The sequence below is a fragment of the Lactuca serriola genome, chromosome 1, assembly GCF_051521515.1.
Source record: "Lactuca serriola cultivar US96UC23 chromosome 1, Lser_US96UC23_V15, whole genome shotgun sequence".
NCBI classification, from domain to species: Eukaryota; Viridiplantae; Streptophyta; class Magnoliopsida; order Asterales; family Asteraceae; genus Lactuca; species Lactuca serriola.
The window spans coordinates 46701123-46723916 of NC_136408.1; the positions used below are offsets into that span (position 1 = coordinate 46701123).

The following is a 22794-nucleotide window of genomic DNA, read 5'->3' on the forward strand; positions in this document are numbered from 1 at the left end:
TATATATACTAATAAAAGAGTAGTCCTTTTGTCAAGTGTCATAATATTAGAACTCCTAATTAATATGATGCCACTTGTCATTCTATTAATTCTCCATTTTAAATTCATTAAACCTCCTAATTAATGTGATGTTATTTGTCAATCTATTTATTCTTTATTTTAAATTTTAAGTTTTAAATTTTATATTATTGTTTTCATTAGTTCATAAATAAAAAGAGTCTAATATATATGATAAATTAATTCCACATATTTATTTGAATCAATAATTATAATTTTACATAACTAATAAAAAAATCTTTTAATTAATAATGTATTTAAACTTTTATATAAAATAATTGATTAATAATTTTGAACTTTTTACTATGAATATTTAATTAATTTTGTAAATGTGGTTTCCACGGGTTATAAACTAGTATATATATATACTAGGAATTTCTATTGTATTTAAGCGTTTTATCAACAAGATTTTGAATACTTGGGCATTAATAAATTCTTATCCGTTCACTTTCATTTTTATAGGCCGATCTTTATGACAAACTACCCATGGTGGTTTGGCCCGGAATCCTTCTTTAGGGCTTTGTTTTCGACATTTTCTATTTCTTAGAGCATATGGTATGAGCAACATGAAGTGGTGTTATGACAAAAAGCAACAAGAAGAGGGGGTGGTGTTCCAATGTCATCACTTGTTAAGAGGTAGAAAAATGTAGAGAGAGAAAGAGAGAAGAAGGAAGAAAAATGATTTTGATTGGTTCTGATTCTCGTTTCAATATGTTGTGACGAGCACGAGAAGTGCCATGACGAGAAGAAACGAGAAGGGGGGGGGGGGGGGGGGGGTATTCCCCCGTCACGACGGCGTTTTCATGTGCCACATCATCCGGTTGCTTCTCATTGTTGGCCCATACCGCATGGTCTTATAGGTTTTTTTAATATCATTATGAATTTATGATATTATAAGTATGCTCTTCTGTAAATCTGTATGCTTTTCAAATAGTATTTACTAGTTTTATGGTATAGCATGTGTATATACAGGGCGTTTTGATAAATTATTAAAAATTGGTCAAATATTTCATCCATCGATGGAGTTTATGGTTCCTAGGAAGAAATCTTAAAGAAAAACATAAAAAGAAAATGCAGCGTTGGTGAAAAAAAAAATCTTTGAGACGTAATTTGTGTGGTTCTCTTAGATTCATAATTGACCAATTGTAAATCAAGAAATCATAGCACACAAACCCATATCTGAAGATGGATCCAACGATGTGAAATCATGCCACGTATGCCTCTGAACTCGACATTGTTTGGCATGTATTATTACAAGGAAACATAGAACGATTATTATATTCAAAGAATGTCCTAATGCATTATGATTTATGCATGAGAGATCAAATATTAAAATCCCACTTTTTTTTTATTTTATTTAAAAATAAATAAAAATGGAGGCAAATAAAAGGGGATGTTTGGATGTTGAATGTAGACAAGAATTGAACTCGTTTTGGAACTTGAAGCCTCTTGGTCGATTTTCTCCCAAATCTTTATTTATTATTACTTACAAAAGCTAAAATCTTATTGGCTTCTAGGATCTGCTTCCATTCAAGTATTTCAAGACTTCTTCCAAACCACTCTGCCTCCGGCCATCACCACTCCACCACCACTACCAGTCTACCACCACCTGCTGTCCATCTCTTTCCATAACCACCACCATCATGAAGGTGAGATATATGACATTTTCTCTAGGTTATGCATATGATCACTTTCATGTTTAATTTGCGAACTCATTTTATTTCTTCTTTTGATCTTCTTACAGTTTATCAGTTGGATGCAAAGTAAAATTAATGGCGGACAAGGGTGTAAGAACACTAATACTCCTCGTAAGTAACCTTTCTCTTTCTTTCATGTCTTTTAATTAATCTGTAATTATTTGAGAAACCCTTTAAAGATTTATAAAGATGGAAGCTTGAATTAATTTGGAATGCATGTATTGTTGTTGTAGATCACACGAAGCACGAACCCCAAAAAGAAGAATTTAGTGATTGGCCACAGGGATTGCTAACAATAGGAACATTTGGAAACAATGATCTACCAATTGAAAATGAAGAAATTCAAGAAACTCGAGATACAGAAACAATATCATCTCCAGATCTTTCTGAATTCACACCTGAAGAAATCGGGAAACTACAGAACGAGTTAACAAAACTCCTGTCAAAGAAACCGGCTGCTAATACACAAGAAGCCATTGATCTCCCATTGGATAGATTCCTAAATTGCCCTTCAAGCTTAGAAGTTGATCGTAGACTTTCTCTCACAGTTAATGATCATGACGAAAACAATAAAGAGGAAGATATTGATCGAACGATTAGAGTTATTCTTGGTAGGTGCAAGGATATTTGCATGAATAACACTAGTAAGAAAGCAATCGGGAAGAAATCAATTTCTTTCATTTTCAAGAAGATGTTCGCATGCAGCAGTGGCTTTCCAGCAATTCCTAGTTTACGTGATCCGCTTCCAGAATCAAAAATGGAGAAGGTAATCAATCAATCAATCAATCTTGTTAATTTAATCCATCTCTCTCTTATTTTTTTGTTTCTGATTGCGATTCTGATGATTACAGCTGTTAAGAGCTATGCTTAAGAACAAGATCAACCCGCAAAACTCTTCTCAATCATCATCAAGAACGAAGTTCATCGAAGGAAAACGACAACCCAGGAAAGTGAAAGTTACAGAGAATGAAAATGAAAAAGATGGGTCGAAATGGGTGAAAACTGATTCTGAATGTGAGTGTTTTTACATTTAGAAAGTCTAGTACTTGTTTTGAGTTATAAGCTCGTGAAAAAGAGTATTGATGATGTTGGTTTAATTTTGCAGTTATTGTTCTTGAGATATGAAGTCGATCCTGTGTTACTAAAATCTGTAAAGATCTCCTGACATGATGATGTATCGTTTTCTTGGTGATGTATTTTTAAGGTAAAATTTGCCTTGTTTTTTTTTTCTCACGAGAAGGATGGATGACCAAAAGTTGAGATCTGTAAAATGTAAAGGAAAGGCATCATATAGAAGAAGAAGGCTACCCTTCTTACTCTGTTTGCTTTTTTCATGCTTGTATCCATTTTCATGGCTGCAAATGCATGTTATGTCTTGTTTTGTTTTTATGATATTGGACTATTTGTTATAATTAGGAGAAAATACTTTATATGAGTTTGTACTTTGTATGTATATAGCATATGAATAAAGTTATAAAAATTGTTATTTATCGATCTGTCTATATGAAATGGGCCCCAAATTAAAAACAAGTAGATTATACAAATGATTTGAGTTTAAGTTCATAATATTATTTAACGATCTTGAAAGTTATAAGGAAATGGCCTTATAAGTACAGTTTCATTTTAGACAGGGGCAATCAAATTTCAAAATTGTAAATCATATCAAAAGAACCTTTACAATACCAAGGGCTTTCACAACATCTTTGGCACATCAACCATTAAAAATATATAAAACTTTACTTTTTAAAATTCATAACCCATTAAACAACTATTCAATCCCAATTACCATTGTATTCTTCCCATTGAATGGTTGCATGATTATCCAATTTTTTTTATATCATCACTCACACTCCACTGAAATCATATTCAATCTTAATCACCATCTTTTTAACTTCCATTAAACTTGCATTGTTAATGCCCTTAATACCACATGATTAAAAGAAGCTAAAACATACTAGAATAGAAAGTATGGACATATAGAACGAATTCTATCCAAGTAAGGTCTCAGAAAGCTAAAAGATGCAATGTTCACACATGCTATGAGATAAAAATCAAAATATTATTCAATAACTTTAAAAGTGATATTGACAAAATTTTATATATTTTATTACATCATTAATTCATGTGATATGCTATAGCAGATTACCAGGTTTTATCAGTTGTCCATTTTTCTATTTTACCCTAGGTGGTACGCTGCGCGTAAGGGGCATGTGTCCGTCCTTCGGTGGAGCATCGTGGACCTCTTTGGAACCGCATAAAAAGTCAACACGCGGGGCGTACTTCGGTATGCAGGGCGTCCTCGGACTACGCGGAGCGTACCCCTTGCACCAGGTTCGAGATTTCCCACTCCGACTTCAAAAATTCATATATTTCGCATACAAGCTCCGTTTTCGATGTTCTTTATATCCACACGTAGGTGGGACCGTGATCTACAACTTTCGTTTAGACTTCGTCGGCTAATTTTGAATCTATTTTTAAAGTTATATTTTTAAGGGGTCGGGACTATAAAGTTCGTTAAAAATTCATAATTTATTCATCCGACGTCTGTTTTCGTCTGTCTTTTTACCGTTGCGCTACTATTAACAAGATCTTCGATTCTCGTTTAGGTTGTGTCGGCCAAAAATCAACCGATCTAATATTTGAACTTCGGGTTGTGCACTGCTGATCCGAAACTTAGCAAAATCATAACTTTCTCATACGAAGTCAGATTTGGGCGTTCTTTTTATGCACGCTCTCAATTTAATGAACACTAAAAATTTCGTTTAGATCTCTAGGGCTAAAAGTCCTCTATTGTAAATTCACTATTTACGTCACACAGCGTCGTGTCGGTTTTGTCGCGAAACTTCGACAGACCATAACTTCTTTTTTATAACTCGAAATTCCACGTCCTTTATATCTCCGGAATCCTTGTCACGACCACTACAACTTTTTTCATAGATATTGGGTTTATCTAACATTTTATTTTTGATGCTTATTAATACCATCTATCTATTATATTATTTTAAACAAGTAATAAGCACAAAAAAGCACCTAATTCACATAATATTCAAGTAATTCATCTTAATTACTTTAAAACGAGTTACAATAGTTGACCTAGACTATTACATCATCATTAATGCTTAGCCCAAAACACGGGCGTTACACCTATACTACCGGAAGCACAGGACTAGCACTTGGATCAGGGAAAGTCACAAGGTTACCAAGGAGCTAGTAATTGATTCCGTTTTGTTCAAGTATGTCGTTACCATCGTTTCGGTGATGACTAAGAAGATGATTCATATTCCGACCCTAGTGGTCATATCAAATCGAGTCCGGATAAGACAATTATGCTACGTGGTTCAGAGAACCAAGTTCGATGTAGCATCCGACTTAAGCCAGAAGATTGAAGTGAAAGATAATCAAAGCGATCAATAGAAGTATCGCGACCATTGTTTAAGTAAGAAGCCTATAGCTAGAAATGCTACATGCTTAAATGTGATTATATCACATTAGAAAATGAAGGAAGGTATATTCCAATTGTGGATTTTGACTCTTAAATACCTGAGTCTAAGCGTTGCATCATACAATGAGAGGTCATTAGAATACGACCATCGGTCTGTTACGATAATCGAAGTAAAGAACTTCTCTTAAGATAAGTCTGTTTAAGAAGAAGTAGGAGTCTCCAATAAGGATCTATTTTGTAACCGGAAGGCTACGATTGAAAGTCCAACATAGGATAAAGAGCAGGTGCAAGATTTAGCACCACCTCCAGTCAAGAAGTCCAAACTTAGATATTGATTCAAAGGAACGTAGAAGTTACGGTTATTACCTAGGATGAAAAGATAACGTATGGAGTCATTATACAATCCCTGTTTCGTTGATGATTTCGGGACGTAATCATCCTAAAGGGGAGATAATTTTAACGCCCGCAGATTTGGGCTAGTTAATTTAGAGACGACAAGCGTCAAAAATGACTTTTTTATAGAGAATTATTTAGAATAAATAATCTTAACTAAGTTGTAATATATGTCACAAGGTTTTCGTACTTATAAAGAACGCCGAAATCCGAGTTATAACGAAGAAAGCCATGTTTTGTTGATTATTCCAGGACGTAATCATCCTAAAGGGGAGATAATTTTAACGCCCGCAGATTCGGGCTAGTCAATTTAGAGACGATAAGCGTCAAAATGACTTTTTTATAGAGGATTATTTAGAATAAATAATCTTAACTAATTTGTAATATATGTCACAAGGTTTCCGTGCTTATAAAGAACGCCGAAATCCGAGTTATAACAAAGAAGTTATGACCTGTCGAAGTTTTGTGATGAAACCGGCACGACACCGGGAATCGTAAAAAGTGAGTTTACGATAAAGTACTTTTTAGCCTTAGGGTTAAAATGAAAGTTGTATAGTACGACTACACCTACGTATGGATATAAAGAACGTCAAAAACGGAGCTCGTATACAAAACTTATGACCTTCCGAAGATGCAACTGTCTGAGAGCATGACACGTGTCAAAAACCCTAATCTGACTGGACTCACGACGTGAGGAGTCAAACGGACACTAATCAATGCTAGAAAACACCTGGGAAGACTACGAGATGACTCATGTAAGCTCACGACGTGAGAGAGCCAAAATCAGCCTATAAATACCAAGTTCGACCCTAAGCTTCTTTACACCAAAACCTCTTTCCTCTCTCTCGTTTATTGAAGTTGTTTCCCATCCCGACCCTAGCAACGACAAACCACTGACAAATTCTAGTTAGATTCTATCCAATCATGCTACTAATGTGAGTGCATAGTTACATTCATTTTATACATAGATATGAAGTATATATGTAACACAGTAAATTTTCAAACAAAATTTTCCTGTAAAAATCACATAATTCTCATATCACGTTTCACGAAAATCCCATTTAATTTATTTACAAAAAACAACTCTGTATTTATTTAATAATAATCCAGGATCCTCAAATAATAACTCCTTCTCTGGTGTGTACAATCGAGCCGGTGCCTTCCCGCGATTATGAGAAAAACCTGAAACGCATAACACATAACATGGTAAACAAGAAGCTTAGTGAGTTCCCCAAAACACCACACACACAGCTAATCAGCCACTCAAGGCTATATCACTGTAAGACCCTCCGGTCAATGTGTCTCAGTGGGACCCTCCAGTCCCACGGTTCGTTGGACCCTCTAGTCCGGTCTGTAAAGCTCCGCGTAGCATAAATCACAAAGACATAATGCATAGCATACAACATAAGGCATGATAAGATAATACTCAATGTAAACACATAAGACCCTCCAGTCACACATAAGTACCACTCTAGGTAAAATATAGTGAGAAGACTTACCTCAGATGATGAACAACCCCTATAACGCTGCTGCTACGCACCGGCCTCTAACTCTAAGCTAAAACCACAATTAACCCATTTCGAAAACTAAGTACAGACTCTCACTCATTAGATCTAAAGGAAGACTACTAACCAGTCCATTAAAAGCCTAAAACCCATTGGGCCCACCAAGGCCCAATAATAAATGGGCTAACCCGAGGCCCACTCTCAAAACTGCCACACTCCCGAACCAGACGGCGGAAACGTCCGAGGGCTCTTGTGACTTAAATTGAATACCATCACAATGATTATACATGAATCATAACATCATTCATAACCACGCATTGAAATATTACAACTGATATTGTTTACATCCATTACATTGTTTTAGTCATTACAATTTCACAACATAAACCGTTCGATAGATAATCTAAGCAAAACACCATGACATAACTTGATACTTATTCTTCGGCTTACCTGTTACCTGAGAATACAAGTTATTTTGAAAAACGTCAACATATGAAATGTTGGTGAGTTCATAAGTAATGTTGTAGTAAAATGATTTGGTGTAGTTTGTAAACCCAGAAAATCCGATATTTTCTGAAAAGAGTATTTGTTAAAAAAAAAGTGTGAAGATCCGTAAATATGCTTGTTGATTTTTAAAACATGTATAGTTGTTGAACTTTGTATACGTCACACAAGTGAAAATGTTGAACTTCCCAGGAAAACCCGATGTATTCCCAATACGTAAAATACATGACTTATTTATTGTTATACCGATACGTCAAATGTTTTTGATTACCCGGGTGGCGTTGGATTAATTAGGGTTTGTGAGTTCTTATAATCATGCATTAGGAAAATGACTAGTTTATAACTACAAATTATGAACGATCCTTAAAGGCGTCGGCCGTTACTACTCACTTAATCCCCCCACCCTGATTACTATTGTTTATCGTCCTAAATCTGTTTACTTTGTTTTCTCATAGCCCAACAATCGAGGAGAAAGGAGGGTACGAAGCCCCCTTTATTACCAGGAGTTATTCAAGGCTATCGGGAATGCAAAAGACACTTGGCCCAACTCGCATTTGACTTCTCGACCTCACTAGCAGTACTAATGGGCCATTAGGGCCCAATAACACATTATAGCTATTGAAAGTCCTTTTACGTGGAATTGGGTCATAGAAGGCCCAATAATTATAGCTATTGAAAGTCCTTTTGGGCCCAAAGATCATGTTGATGGGCTAGCAAGGCCCAACAAGCAAGATTTGAAACTTTCAAGCCCAAAGTTTGTATGTTGACTCATTGTAGTTATCGCGTGATTTACGAATTACTTTGGTTTAACGATTTTGTGTTGTTATTGATTCGATACCGAATCAATTCGTTTGGTAACGATATGTATTATTGTGAGTGTATTTGTTTTCCATTTTCGTCGGTAACTCGCGGAGCTTGTATCTTAATTTGATTGTTTGTAAGTAGAGTTTGGCCCTTTTTAATTACTCATCCTTGTATAAAAATAACACTTTTGGTCCTTTTATATAAAAGAATTTCATTTTTAGTCCTTAAAACACTTTTCTTGACACTTTTGTATGATTTATTTGATGAAAACATGATTTTTCCCCAAATTTAATTTAGTTGACAGTTTCAGCCCCTCTAGAATAGTGGTTTTCGGTTAAGGACCCATTTTTCACAACTTTTACAATTTTGGCACAAAATCTAAAAAGTTTGCATTTTTAGTCCTTTTTGATAACGAAAAGAAATTTTGAACCTTATAAACATTTTATTATGCTAATTACTCCCTGTTTTACATAAAATTTCATTTCCAGCCCCTCAACTTGTAAAATTTCGCATTTTGGGGCTTATTGGGCCGAAAAGCTCAAAATTAGCCCATTAGTTTAAAATTTTACATTTTAAGTCCTTAGAAATTTCTAAAAATCAGGAAAATATTTATGGAAACTGTTTTGGACCCTCTTACCCTTCAAGAACCGTGACTTGTTGATTTTTACCCCAGATTTGTATTTTTGACAATTTAAGCCCAAAAATGGGTTTTATGTTCAAGTATGTTCATCCTAACCATATAAACTATTTTTCTTGACTTGATTAGTGTAAAATAGCTTAAGTTATGTTTATTTCCTTCCTCATGTCTTAGATCTCGGTTTTTACACACTTTTTGATAACATATTCATCACAAAACACATGATATCACACACATACATGCATCAAATCACACATAGCATACATTTACACATAGATCTACACATTTACTTGTATTCTCCCCCATAAAACTCATAAAAACCGAAAAGAAGAGGGTATGAAACTCACCTTGAGTTGTGATTTCGGTTTTGAAGAAGATTGGAAGAAGTTTGATGTTACTTTTGGCCCTAGCAAGCCCTCCTTTGTTGATTTCGAACTTAGAGGGTTTCTAAGAGAGTGATCATGATTTTTGCATGGGTTAGGAAGAGATTTTTAATAAAACAAAGAATCTAGATCATAAATCCATGCATGATCTTACCTTAGATGAAGAATTTGTGGGATAATTTCCTTGAAGACTCCCTAGATCTCGAAAATTTTGGTGAAAAATGAAGAGAGTTTCTTTGAGATATTTTTGAGTGAAGTGTGTGTGTGTGTGCTTGGGTTCGGCCGAGAGCAAGAGAGAGGAGAAAAGGAAGAGAGTGCTTGCATGGAAATATGGGAAATGCATGGATGTATGAGTTATTTTTGCATGGAAATCCTTTAGGCAATTGTGAGGCGGCATCCAAGAGTCAACTCCTCCTTTCATTTGGGCTTGGGCCGAGATTTGGAGAGAGAAAAAGAAAAGGATTGGGCCTTGTATGCTTAAGCCCATTTCATGGTTATGTTAAGTGATGTTTGGCCCAAATAAATATAAATATGATTTTTTATAACCTATTAGGGCTAAATTAGGTTAATTATGGCCCAATATGGTCCATTTAAATATTTTATTTCATTCTAGGCTCAATATGGCCCAAAATATTAAAATAAATGAAAGTGGGTCCAATTAGAGCCCATTCAAGAGTTCTAAGCCCAAGAGAGTCCAATTGGAAGCTTATTGGTCCATTGGGCTGTAACATCCCGAAATATCAAGAGTAGAGTTGAAGGGCTAAAAGAGTAAATTAGGAAAGAGCGACTCGGCGAGTCCATGGGTGGACTCGGAGAGTAGAGTTGCGACTTGGTCGCGTGTTAAGTAGCCGACTCGGCGAGTCAGTAAGATGGACTCGGCGAGTAGGCGCTGAGTGGAGAAAACCCTAATTCTCGGAGTTGAGCCCTATATAAAGAACATAACATCCATCCCCCCAGCCTCTTTACTCATCCTCAAGTCCAGAAACCCTAACCTTCGTATGTGAGTGGATCAAGTTGCATTTGGGAGCTTGGAGAAACAATTGTTGAGGAAATCTTGAAGGGTAGGAGGCTTAGAGCAAGGGGCTTTGCTTGGATTCGAGTTCCATTGCAGTTGGGGTGTTCTTTTGAGGTAATATCTCGTCCTTGGGTTGTTACTCTTTTGATTCATCATTATGGGGTTTGTGGGGAGCTTATCTTTTGGTGTTTTGGAGTTTAGAGGTTAGATCTGAGGTTGCTACCTCAGATCTGGAATGGAGAAGGGTTGGAATGCCTGAAAGTCCCTGTGTTTGAGTGTGTAGTGAAGCTATCATGTCCCAAACCCTATCCCTAAAGTGTATAAGGCCTAGATTTCTTTGGATTCACGTAAAGTTTGCCACTTTACGTGATGGATGGGTTGTAGGAGGCTAGATCTATGTTTTGGATCAATTGCATGGCCTGGAATGCTTCTGTATGGATTCAGACTGGTGGTACTCGGCGAGTCACATGGGTGAACTCGACGAGTTTCTTGAAGATGAGCTGGAACTCGACGAGTTGGAAGAACAACTCGGCGAGTTGGATGAAGATGGCCTGGAACTCGGCGAGTTGTATGAACAACTCGGCGAGTAGGTTGAAGATAGCCTTAGATCGGCGAGTCTGTTCTTGGACTCGGCGAGTCTTGTCGAAGAGTCCCAATATTTTCTGGTCGAGTCGAGAATCGGTGAGTGAAGGGATGACTCGGTGAGTGGTGTGCGAGTGGACTCAGAGTTGTTGGAATCGGCGAGTCTCGGGGTGACTCGGCGAGTTAGGTCGCGGATTGAGGGGAGTCCTGAGCTTGGGGACTCGGCGAGTCATCGGGTTGACTCGGCGAGTAAAGTCAGTCAGGGGTTGACTTTGACCTTGTCCAAGGGTTGACCAATTGTCTTCCGGGGGTATTTTGGTAATTAAGGGTATTTATTGAGTTGAGTGTTTTGGTGTTCAGTGGAGGAGTTCGTGTCGGAGTTTGGAGCAGCGGGATCTTATCCTTTCAGCCGGCAGTTTCGAGGTGAGTTATCCTCACTATATCAACAGGGTCTAAGGCACCAAGGCCGGCCCTTATCGGATTGAGATTCGGGTAGTTGTTGTTATGTTACTGCTTTGATATGTTTGCATCCTGAGAGCTAGGATGGTATATGTTAGAGACCTGATTGAGATCGGTATCTTGAGAGATAGGGAGATGCTATGCTAGTGACCTGTTAGGTCGGTATCCTGGTTAGGATGATGATATGTTATGTGATCTGTTTGCTCTGCTTGTTGACTGTGGATTGCTATATGATTGTATGTATATGTGCACATGGTTGTTTGGACTGGAGTTGGGTTGAGGCGGGTCCTGCTTTGTGCTGTAGGCCAAGATACCCAGAGCGGACCGGTTGTTCCGAAGGCCCAGCGAGCGGTCCAGATAGGCTGTAGGCCCCAAGAGGGCGGACCAGACGTGTCGAGGCTCAGAGAGTAGACCAGGTCGACTGAAGGCCCGGTGCAGGCGGACCAGTCATACTGTAGACTCAGAGAGTAGACCATGTGGATTGAAGGCCTGGTGCGGGCGGACCAATCACACTGCAGAATCGATGTATGTGGTTAGATTCGGAGAGTGGACCAGGTGGATTGAAGGCCCGGTGCGGGCGGACCAATCACACTGCAGACTCGATGTATGTGGTTAGATTCGGAGAGTGGACCAGGTGGATTGAAGGCCCGGTGCGGGCGGACCAATCACACTGTAGACTCGAGGTTTATGGCTAGACTCAGAGGCTGGACCAAGTGGACTGTAGGCCGGTGCGGCGGACCAGTCACACAGTAGACCCGAAGTGCATGGCTGTTTTGTGATCAGATATGTTGTGGCATGTTATGCGTGTATGGTATAAGTGGTTGGTATTTTGGGGATATCTCACTAAGCTTTCGGGCTTACAGTTGTGGCTTTATGTTTTTCAGGTTCTTCAGGATACCGTGGCAAGGCGAAGGCGTGATCATACCGCTCCTCATGATTTTGTAGTAATGTGATTCTGGGAATACGCTAAATGTTTTGTATTGAAAACCTTTTTGTAATGATTTAATGGAATCGAGTTGTTTTTGAAAAATTTAAAATTGGTTGTATTTTTCGGTCGTTACATGGGCCCAATAAGGAAATCGTAGTCCAAAATGGACTTAAACAAGAATTTTTAAGGTTTCCAATTGTTGGTTGGCTAGTTCCAATGCATGTATGAAGTGTTTGATTGAAATTTTGTTGTTAATGAATAAGCAACTTACTTGTTTTCCCATTGTTGGTTTGCGTTTGTTATCATTGTTAAATGTTTACAAGGCTTCAAATTCATAGTTGTGACAAAAACTAAATGACAAGCCCCACATAAGGCCCCAAGGCAAAATTATAATATTTCTCTGATAATAGACTCTAATTCACAAGCCCAAAGATTTAGGCCCAACACTCACGACCCATGATTAGATCCAGCCCAGAAGCCCACAGTGAAGTTACGCAGGGAATACCTCTCTTGGTACGCTCAGCGTACTCACATATGCGTGAAACTGATCGAGAACGCCAACCCAGTACACGGGGCGTATTGGAACTTACGATGGGCGTACGCCCAGTTTTGCTTAGTCCATTCTCTTGGTCTTAACCCATGAAGACCTTAACTTATTTCTCAGTTTTGGACTCCATATCATCTCTTACTCCATAAAGTTAGTGACTTTAAGCCTTTGCATGGCTGATAAGGTCACAAACACATAAAACTCTTATTCTCTTAACTTAAAATGCACAAATCTCATGCAATGGGTTGATTCTCACGTTCAAGACCTCATTTTTATGGATCCTCTCCACTAGAAACACTTAAAAGGACATATATTAAGCTCTGGAGTGCAACAACTCATAAAGCCTCAAGCTTTGGGACAAAAAGCCTTAGAATGGACCATATCATGCACAAAACAAACAGGATGGGAAAGCTTTGAGCTTTATACCTCCAAATGATGCTCCAACCACAAAAAAGCTCAGATCCAAGGCCTGGACTCCAACTCTATTCTCTTCTATGCTCCTTCTTCACTCCAAAAATTCCACAATAACACTTATAAGCTCACAATGGTCACACACAAGCTAAAGAAAGAGGATTAGGATTTAGGAGGGTTTATTGACTGAGGATGGTGGCTAGGAATGAGGCCATCTCATTCTTTATATAGGGACACTCCTCTTAATTAGGGTTTTCTTCTGTGCCTAGTACGCCCAACGTACCCTCTGGTACGCCCAGCGTACTAGGTGGCTCAGCTTAAAGGTCACCCGCATGAGTACGCTAAGCGTACACACACGTACGCCCAACATACTCCGTTGCCATCAATTTCAACTAAAGGACTTATCTTTCCAAATCATCAAACTGCATCGCTTCCTCAATATAACCCCGATTCCCACGAACCTCAAACCCACAGATAGGTGACGAGATGCCCTAAGCTCCTAGCAACTCGTCACAACCCCAATACTCCCTCATGCATGGTTTGTAGCCCACGAAACCTAATCACGGATGATCTGAAAACAGGATGTTACAATTCTCCCCCACTTGAATTAGATTTCACCCCCGAAATCGCTCCTTATCAACACATAGATCGAACCGATAACCCGAAAAGCACCACCGAAAGGACCTCATATCATACAACAATCTCTTCCAAAGACACCTGATCCCAATAGGAACTCCCGACCCCGAAGAAGGACAGACCCATCTGCCGTTGCGGTACTCGATCTGGCTCTTTCTGAACATTAAAACTTTAGTGGTCTGTCTCCCTGCCAGACCACCCTCGCAAAATATCATGCTAATCTCTCATCGATTAACAGACTCTAAGAACACTCTACCAAATCTGATTCTCTAATTGATCCCGATCGAACTCAAGAGGAACGGAAAGGTCATAACCCACTAAGGACTCACCGCCTGAACAACTATCAGAACTTATCGGAAAGAATAAATCCCAAAAATCTTACCTCAAACACAAGAAAAGACCCTGCTCACTTGGAAGTATCCTCTGACATCTATGGACATAAGCCCTAGCTTCCTCTCATATTTCCCCTTCAATATTGAGCACCAGGTCAGCTCCCAACCTAATAGATGAACCTCCAAAGGTTACTCATTGCAAACCAATACGTCTCACCGACTTCCTTCTCACGATAACTATCTCGGCTCATCGCGACACACAAGTCATGAAGTTCGCTTTACCCCAAGCGAATGCCACAACTCATCTGAAATCGTCTCGCTTTCAACCTCTGTACTCTACCACCCACTGGTTCCATGCGTATCGTGAGTATTCCCATACCAACGAAACTGACCCACTCCGGTCTAAGAAATCAGATGAAGATCAATACCCCTCAAAATGAAACCCATCTACAAACTGAAACCTCATCTCGCCTACTCAACACACGAACGAATCTAGGCTCAAGCTCGAGAGTCTGATTCAACAGCAGACTTGGAACCACTCAATTCCAATATGGTACTTAACTCATGACCCAAGATTCGCGAATTTAAGCATACACCATCTCCCCAATTCCTTCCGATTACGATAATCCCCACTCAACCTGGGATATAACAATTCCTAACTGACACGGAGACCCCCGTCTCGCCCCTGGTTCGGCAACCAGGCTCCTAAAGACTCAAACGGTAAGGCTACCCAAGCCCAAGAACTCCTTTGCGCCATATCTGACTAGTGAATACTACAGCCCCCGGCAGAATAGTATTCACTCTTATCGACCACCGAGTGCTACGGTCTCCCCTGTAGTCTTGCGATATTCTCCCACTAACTAATGAATACCACGGCTCCTCGCACTGTCACAACCCTCTCCCACTGTCCAGTGAATGCTACGGCTTCCCGTAGTGTCACAACACTCTTTCTCTAATCAGTGAGTACTACGGCTCCCCGTAGTATCACGATACTCTCTTTCGCTGACTCATGGATGCTACGGCTCCCCGTAGTCTTACAACACTTTCTCGCTCACTAACTTACCATGGGCTCACTACACGGTTTCTCCTGATAATCCCAAGCGAATACTTCCACTCGGATCCACTTGCTTTCTTATAACCCCCTAACCTCATCATCACACATCACCACACTGAGTTCACCAACTCATGCTCTGCAGCTCAACATAGATAGGTGCTCACACTCACCCAGCTTATGCACCACCACTCCTAATGTAAGTTCCCGCAGGCAAGGCACTAGACTCGGCACGGATATACCCTTAGACAGTCTCATTTCACCGACAGTTAACTGATGGGTTCCCACGGAAATAAAATCACTTGGTACTCTACTCTCCATCTCACAACTTGAGTCCTAAAGTGACCAAAATTTGGACATCATACTCGGGTACCTTGGTACACCATCACCGCGTCTCACGCGAACTTGCCTTTACCATTGATCTTTCACTTACACAACTCGAAACCTCGAAATACTCCCATCTCCCAAATTGAAGCACGGAGGAACCGACAACGACTGAATGACAAAATTCCGAAGCTCCACCCTCTACTGATCACCGCCCATAGGAACTACTCATATCGACTCTAAAATTGGTTAACAAACCAAATGTTGCCATCTTCTGGGGTATAGATTTAAATCTATACCTATACCTGCAAATCTCAGCTATTGCATCCTACCTCATCCACCAATAAATCAGGTCTCAAGTGTCCGCACCGCAGATCTCCATAACCAGTTCCCTAACCACACTTAAACGAATCGCTGATCTTCCCAGTTGACCACCCAGTTCTCCCCCACCCAGGGTTTGAACCATCGCCAGTGGGCATACCAACAATTTACTCCATAAACTGTTCCCCCGGGTACATCACACTTGACTCATGGAACATACCACGGAAACACTCAATGATCTTCCCGATGGAAACCAAGCAACCCCAAAAATCCCAAAACTCAGACAAAAACCTCAAAATCCTCCCAGCGCGACTGCCTCTAGACATCTCGAAGTCTCAGACCGATATTCCCGCCGGACACCTGAACTGTTCCGAAAATCCTGACCCTCAGTCCGGAAATAATGCCCTATCACGCACCACATCTCTAACTCCTTGACCCGCCTCCCAACACGGGAATCATCATCAAATCACGGAACCTCATTCTCACAACTGATACACAACATAACAACGAGGGCCACCGCCCTGATATATTCCTCCTAACCACCTGAAACTGCTGCTAAAAACATGCTATACTCATAAAGGCACCCTCCTGGGTCTCTTTCATCTCAGCCTCCACTAATGACTGCTTGGTACCAGAAATACTTCACAGCAGACAAACTGCCCACATACTCTGATGAAAAAGTCACCACCAATGCTACCCCACGGGTTTTTTTTCCTCCGAACTCTGAAACCGGAAACTCAATATGTCCTTCGTTTCTCCTGGATAACGGGAACAATGCAACTCTTGCCACAAAAGGTGACGTCTCGTCCGTCAGCCGATGGCTCGACTCAGACCTCGATACTCCAATAAGCATCATCTATACTCAACCCCGAGCCTTGCGACTCCCATTAACATCTCACCAATAAAATTCCTTGGGAACGAACTCGATTTCCCCTTTTCAGGTATACTCCATTAAAACTTGCTCGACATGGCCCTCTGGCCCCACACTCTATCACTTGATCTCATACTAGTCAACCACCACAGGATAACTGGTAAAACCAGAAGCACTAACCGCCACGAATCATGGTACTCATATGATGTGATCACCTCTAGGTCTGCTACGAATCATGTTACCCGAACCATGTTATCTCCTTTCACTCTGCCACAAATCATGGTACTCGAACCATGTTATCTCTCTTCTTAATCTGCTACTTAGAACCTCTGGAATTCTTCCTGTTTTGAGTACGGGTCCTCTGCTTTCAGTCGTACGGGCCCATACTATCTTCCACATCTACCCATACTTTCCACACAGATCGTCCCAGATTTCCTAAGTAGTTTCTCAACCTTCCTGATCACCAATCTCGCTACACACGTTCGCCCCAAAACGAATATTATCCTCTATTAGCGTACTCATTTGACTCAGTCACTTTCCTAGGCTCTTCCTAGGTTCTCACACTTCTCCGCCATCAGCTGCTGAAGAATTTCTCTTGATGCTAGCCACCTACCTCCTGAATATGGTCATATTCACTTAGTAGCTGACTCTCATCATCAAGAATTCCATAAATCACGAAGCAAGCAGCATTCGGGCATCGAATAACCTCCACCAGCACATAAAACTACTCTAGGTTACAACTCTATTTTCTCTACTCACGCTCAAGAGGTGTCACCGAACTCCAGTAACCCTACCCCACGCGGGTATCTAACTACTCTCTTAGTAGGCTCCTCCACTATTCATATAGGTATCTCTCCTAGATTACTCCTTTACTCAAAGCCCTCTCTATCTGAAAGATTCCTGCTGGATACTCTTACTCCGCACATACTCAAAGCACATCACAGATAGCAAAATTCCTAGGCTAAGGCATCACACATCAGGAAACTCTAGCCTTAAGATCTGAAATACCTAGCCCATCTTCTAGCATGCATCACTAATATCTCAATAAAAACTCACAACAAAAACAAGTAAGGGTGTTTTGGGAAATCACCGTTCGAGCTCTGGCTGATTGTATACACTGCTCCTTCTCGTTTTAGAAAAATCATTTCTTTTGAAAATCTTTCACAATTCCTCAGTTTGAGTCCAGATATACCCAAAGTTGCATCCAAATCCCTCAAACCAAGGCTTTGATACCAACTTGTAACACCGTAAATTTTCAAACAAATTTTTCCTGTAAAAATCACATAATTCTCATATCACGTTTCACGAAAATCCCATTTAATTTATTTACAAAACACAACTCTGAATTTATTTAATAATAATCCAGGATCCTCAAATAATAACTCCTTCTCTGGTGTGTGTATAATCGAGCCGGTGCCTTCCCGCGATTCTGAGAAAAACCTGAAACACATAACACATAACATGGTAAACACGAAGCTTAGTGAGTTCCCCAAAATACCACACACACAACTCATCAGCCACTCAAGGCTATATCACTGTAAGACCCTCCGGTCGATGTGTCTCAGTGGGACCCTCCAGTCCCACGGTTTGTTGGACCCTCTGGTCCGGTCTGTAAAGCTCCTCGTAGCATAAATCACAAAGATATAATGCATAGCATACAACATAAGGCAGGATAAGATAATACTCAATGTAAACACATAAGACCCTCCATTCACACATAAGTACCACTCTAGGTAAAGTATAGTGAGAAGACTCACCTCGGATGATGAACAGCCCCTATAACGTTGCTGCTACGCACCGGCCTCTAACTCTGAGCCAAAACCACAATTAACTCATTTAGAAACTAAGTCCAAACTCTTACTCATTAGGTTTAAAGGAAGACCACTAACCAGCCCATTAAAAGCCTAAAACCCATTATGCCCACAAAGGCCCAATAATAAATGGGCTCACCCGAGGCCCACTCTCAAAACTAAATGGCAAGCCCCACACAAGGGCCCAAGGCAAAATTATAATATTTCTTTGCTCATAGACTCTAATTCGCAAGCCCAAAGATTCAGGCCCAACCCTCACGACCCATGATTAGATCCAGCCCAGAAGCCCATAGTGAAGTTACGCAGGGCATACCTCTCTTGGTACGCTCAGCGTACTCACGTATGCATGAAACTGATCGAGAACGCCAACCCAATACGTGGGGCGTATTGGAACTTACGATGGGCGTACGCCCAGTTTTGCTTTAGTCCATTCTGTTGGTCTTAACCCGTGAAGACCTTAACTTATTTCTCAGTTTTGGACTCCCTATCATCTCTTACTCCATAAAGTTAGTGACTTTAAGCCTTTGCATGGCTGATGAGGTCACAAACACATAAAACTCTTATTCTCTTAACTCAAAATGCTCAAATCGCATGCAATGGGTTGATTCTCACGTTTAAGACCTCATTTTTATGGATCCTCTCCACTAGAAACACTTAAAAGGACAGATATTAAGCTCTAGAGTGCAACAACTCATAAAGCCTCAAGCTTTGGGACAAAAAAAACCCTAAAATGGACCATATCATACACAAAACAAAAAGGATGGGAAAGCTTTGAGCTTTATACCTCCAAATGATGCTCCAACCACAGAAAAGCTCAGATCCAAAGCATGGACTCCAACTCTATTCTCTTCCATGCTCCTTCTTCACTCCAAAAATTCCACAATAACACTTATAAGCTCACAATGGTCACACGCAAGCTCAAGAAAGACGATTAGGGTTTAGGAGGGTTTATTAACTGAGGATGGTGGCCAGGAATGAGGCCATCTCATTCTTTATATAGGGACACTCCTCTTAATTAGGTTTTTCTTATGTGCCTAATACGCCCAATGTACCCTCTGGTACGCCCAGCGTACTAGGTGGCTCATCTTAAAGGTCACCCGCATGAGTACGCTAAGCGTACACACACGTACGCCCAATGTACTCCGCTGCCATCAATTTCAACTAAAGGACTTATCTTGCAAAATCATCAAACTGCACCGCTTCCTCGATATAACCCCAATTCCCATGAACCTCAAACCCACGGATAGGTGACGAGATGCCCTAAGCTCCTAGCAACTCGTCACAACCCTGAGACTCCCTTATGCCCGATTTGCAGCCCACGAACCCTAATCACGGATGATCTGAAACAAGACGTTACAATTTAATATAAATTACGTGTTATGTGTGCATATTATCTGTATACTTGATATCTATATTGGATAAACAATTTTATACATGTTTTAAATGATTTAAACTGCATATGTATTTTATATATACAAATATGATGGGTAAAACATGGGTAAATGAATTAGATGATGTGTGGTGAAATAAAAATTAATGAGAGGTCTCGATGTTTAAGATGATCTAGTCATCTAGCAGAGTATAGACAACGACTACAGACTATTCTAGACAGTCCAATGGAACGTTAGCAGGCTCGTAACTTGTATGTGTTTTTGAACTAAGTGTTCATTAGGTATTTTTGAACTAAGTGTTCACTAGGTGTTCATTAAGTATTTTTGAACTAAGTGTTCACTAGGTGTTCATTAAGTATTTTTGAACTAAGTGTTCACCATGCATTTTTGAACTACGTGTTTAAGAGATGTTTTGAACTACGTGTTCACCAGTTGTAATTTAAGAACCCTGGTAGCTATGGATTTTGTGTCTATTATATACACCCTAGACATGGGTAATTGGGTTGATTGTTTGATGATTAAACATAAAAATTATATTATTGTGGGTTGAAAACCCTATGTGCTCACCAGGTTTCTCAACGTGACCCACTCAACTTATTTGTATCACAGGTGTCGATACGAAGCTAAATTACACTGAGAGATTAAAAGAGACGTGGATCATTAGTGTAAATGAATGTAAGGCTTGTTTATGCTTAAGTTTCTGTATTGACAATGACATCCCAAATTTTTAATATAAACAAAATACATTTCTTCGGAAATGCTTTGATAATATGTTTATCATGTTTTTCTGGGAACAAATTCCGCAACACTTTTCTTTAAAAGGATACTATGATTTTTAAAATAAAGCATAAACAAATCGGTCTTTTATGGCTGTGAAAATGGGGATGTCACAGTTGGTATCAGAGCATTAGTTTAAGCGAACTAGGAATTTGTAGGATTTCTAGACTTAAACTTAGAATGCTAAGTGATGATCGTGAGGAGTGTGTTATTATATTTTAGGTAGTACACTTGAATTGACACAATCACTAGCTTACTTTTGGATTAGATGCCTAAATTGCTTTTTATGTGCTAAATGATTTATGTTATAGCCTTATATGTTTTATGATGCTATTATTTGATCGGAGCCATGGTCTATTGCCGACCGGATCTGAAAATTTTATGTGTTTAGATTTCTAAACGTTTAAATCACAATATTAGAACTGGCATGTAACTTTTCAGAGTAATAAGGAGGAATACACATCAAAACCTTCCTCTATCTATATTCTCGTTCCGATATGATGAACGCCTGCTTCCGTAAACATAACGTCATGGTGAAGACTCATAGTGAACTGAATAAATGGAGGAAATAAGAAGGCTTATGATAGTGATACCTATCAAAAGATATCGTAAGAGATGTATCTTGCCTTTAGAATATGTCTAATAAAATCACAGTACGTATAGATGAGTACGGTACATCCGAATGTACACATTTGATTGGCGGGATGATAGAACTACGGACGAAAGTGGGTCCAAACCCGAACCAGATAGACACGGACCTGGAAAACCCGGAACCGATTAACGGGATTTTGTAGAACCGGAAACCGAAACGGTATATAGGAACCAGTTTTGGATACGGTACCGGGTAAAGTGGGTATAAAATCAAAAAACCCGGAAACATCAAACGTCAATGTGGGTAGGTTGGAACCGAATAAAGTGGGTTTAGAACCGGAAAACCCGAAAAAGCCGTAATTTTTTGGTAATTACTTACTGCTTAGTGGGTTGAACTTTGAAAATTTTCTTATTGATATCTCATCTTTCGGGGTTTGTAACTCATTGAATATGAAACCAAAATTGACAAAATTATAGTCTAAAATCATGTACAAACTCTAAACTACACTCTAAAAAAAAACCGCATGTCAATCTGACTTTAAACAAATGAGATATGCATGTGTTAACATTTTCACAGAATACAAAGTACAAAAACAAATAGTTGAAAAGTTGAAATTTTTTAGTTTTGATATCCCGACTTCGGGGGACAGTAAATCATTGAATATTAAACCCAAAATAACAAAATTATAGTCTAAAATCATGTACAAATTATAAACTATAAGTTGGAAAAAACCACATGTCAATCCAACTTTAAACAAATTAGATATGCATGTTTTAAAACTTTTAAAGAATACAAAAAAAAGTGAAAAACTAAATACTTTCAGCTTTAATATCTTGACTTTGGGGAACTATAAATCAATGAATATAAAACTAAAAATGACAAATTTATAGTCTAAAATCAGATACAAACTCTAAACTACACGTTGGAAAAATCGCATGTAAATCAGAGTTGAAACGAATGAGATATGTATCTTTTAAATGTTTCATAAAAACTGGTTCCGACCCTAAAAGTGGTTCCGGTTCATAACACTGGTTCCGGTTTTTAGAACCGGTTTACCCGGACCCGATGGACCCAAACACGGATTACCCGGAACCCAGATGAAGCCAATTTTTAAACCCTGAACCGGAATCGGTTTTGTATATTTCGGTTCTAACGATTCCCGTTCCAATCCGATTCGGTTCCGATCCGATTTTCCGATTTTAAATCTCATCCCTACTAACCAGAGACTAGAGAGGGTCAGTTTTACTATCAACGATATCTTGAATGGCCAAATAATAAATATGCTTTTCGAGAGGTATATTGGTAAAATATGAAACTGGCACAC

At 39.4% G+C, this 22794-nt stretch overlaps 1 protein-coding gene across 1 annotated transcript; it reads left to right on the forward strand.

Annotated features, from left to right (window-relative positions):
• Positions 1 to 1501: 1501 nt before the first annotated feature.
• LOC145068329 (protein DEEPER ROOTING 1) lies at positions 1502 to 3228 on the forward strand. Its single transcript, XM_079015285.1, has 5 exons — positions 1502 to 1706; positions 1802 to 1865; positions 1988 to 2520; positions 2606 to 2768; positions 2860 to 3228. Exons 1-5 carry the CDS (start codon positions 1701 to 1703, stop codon positions 2877 to 2879), a joined length of 786 nt encoding a protein of 261 aa, XP_078871411.1. The 5' UTR covers positions 1502 to 1700; the 3' UTR covers positions 2880 to 3228.
• The last annotated feature ends 19566 nt before the right edge of the window (positions 3229 to 22794 follow it).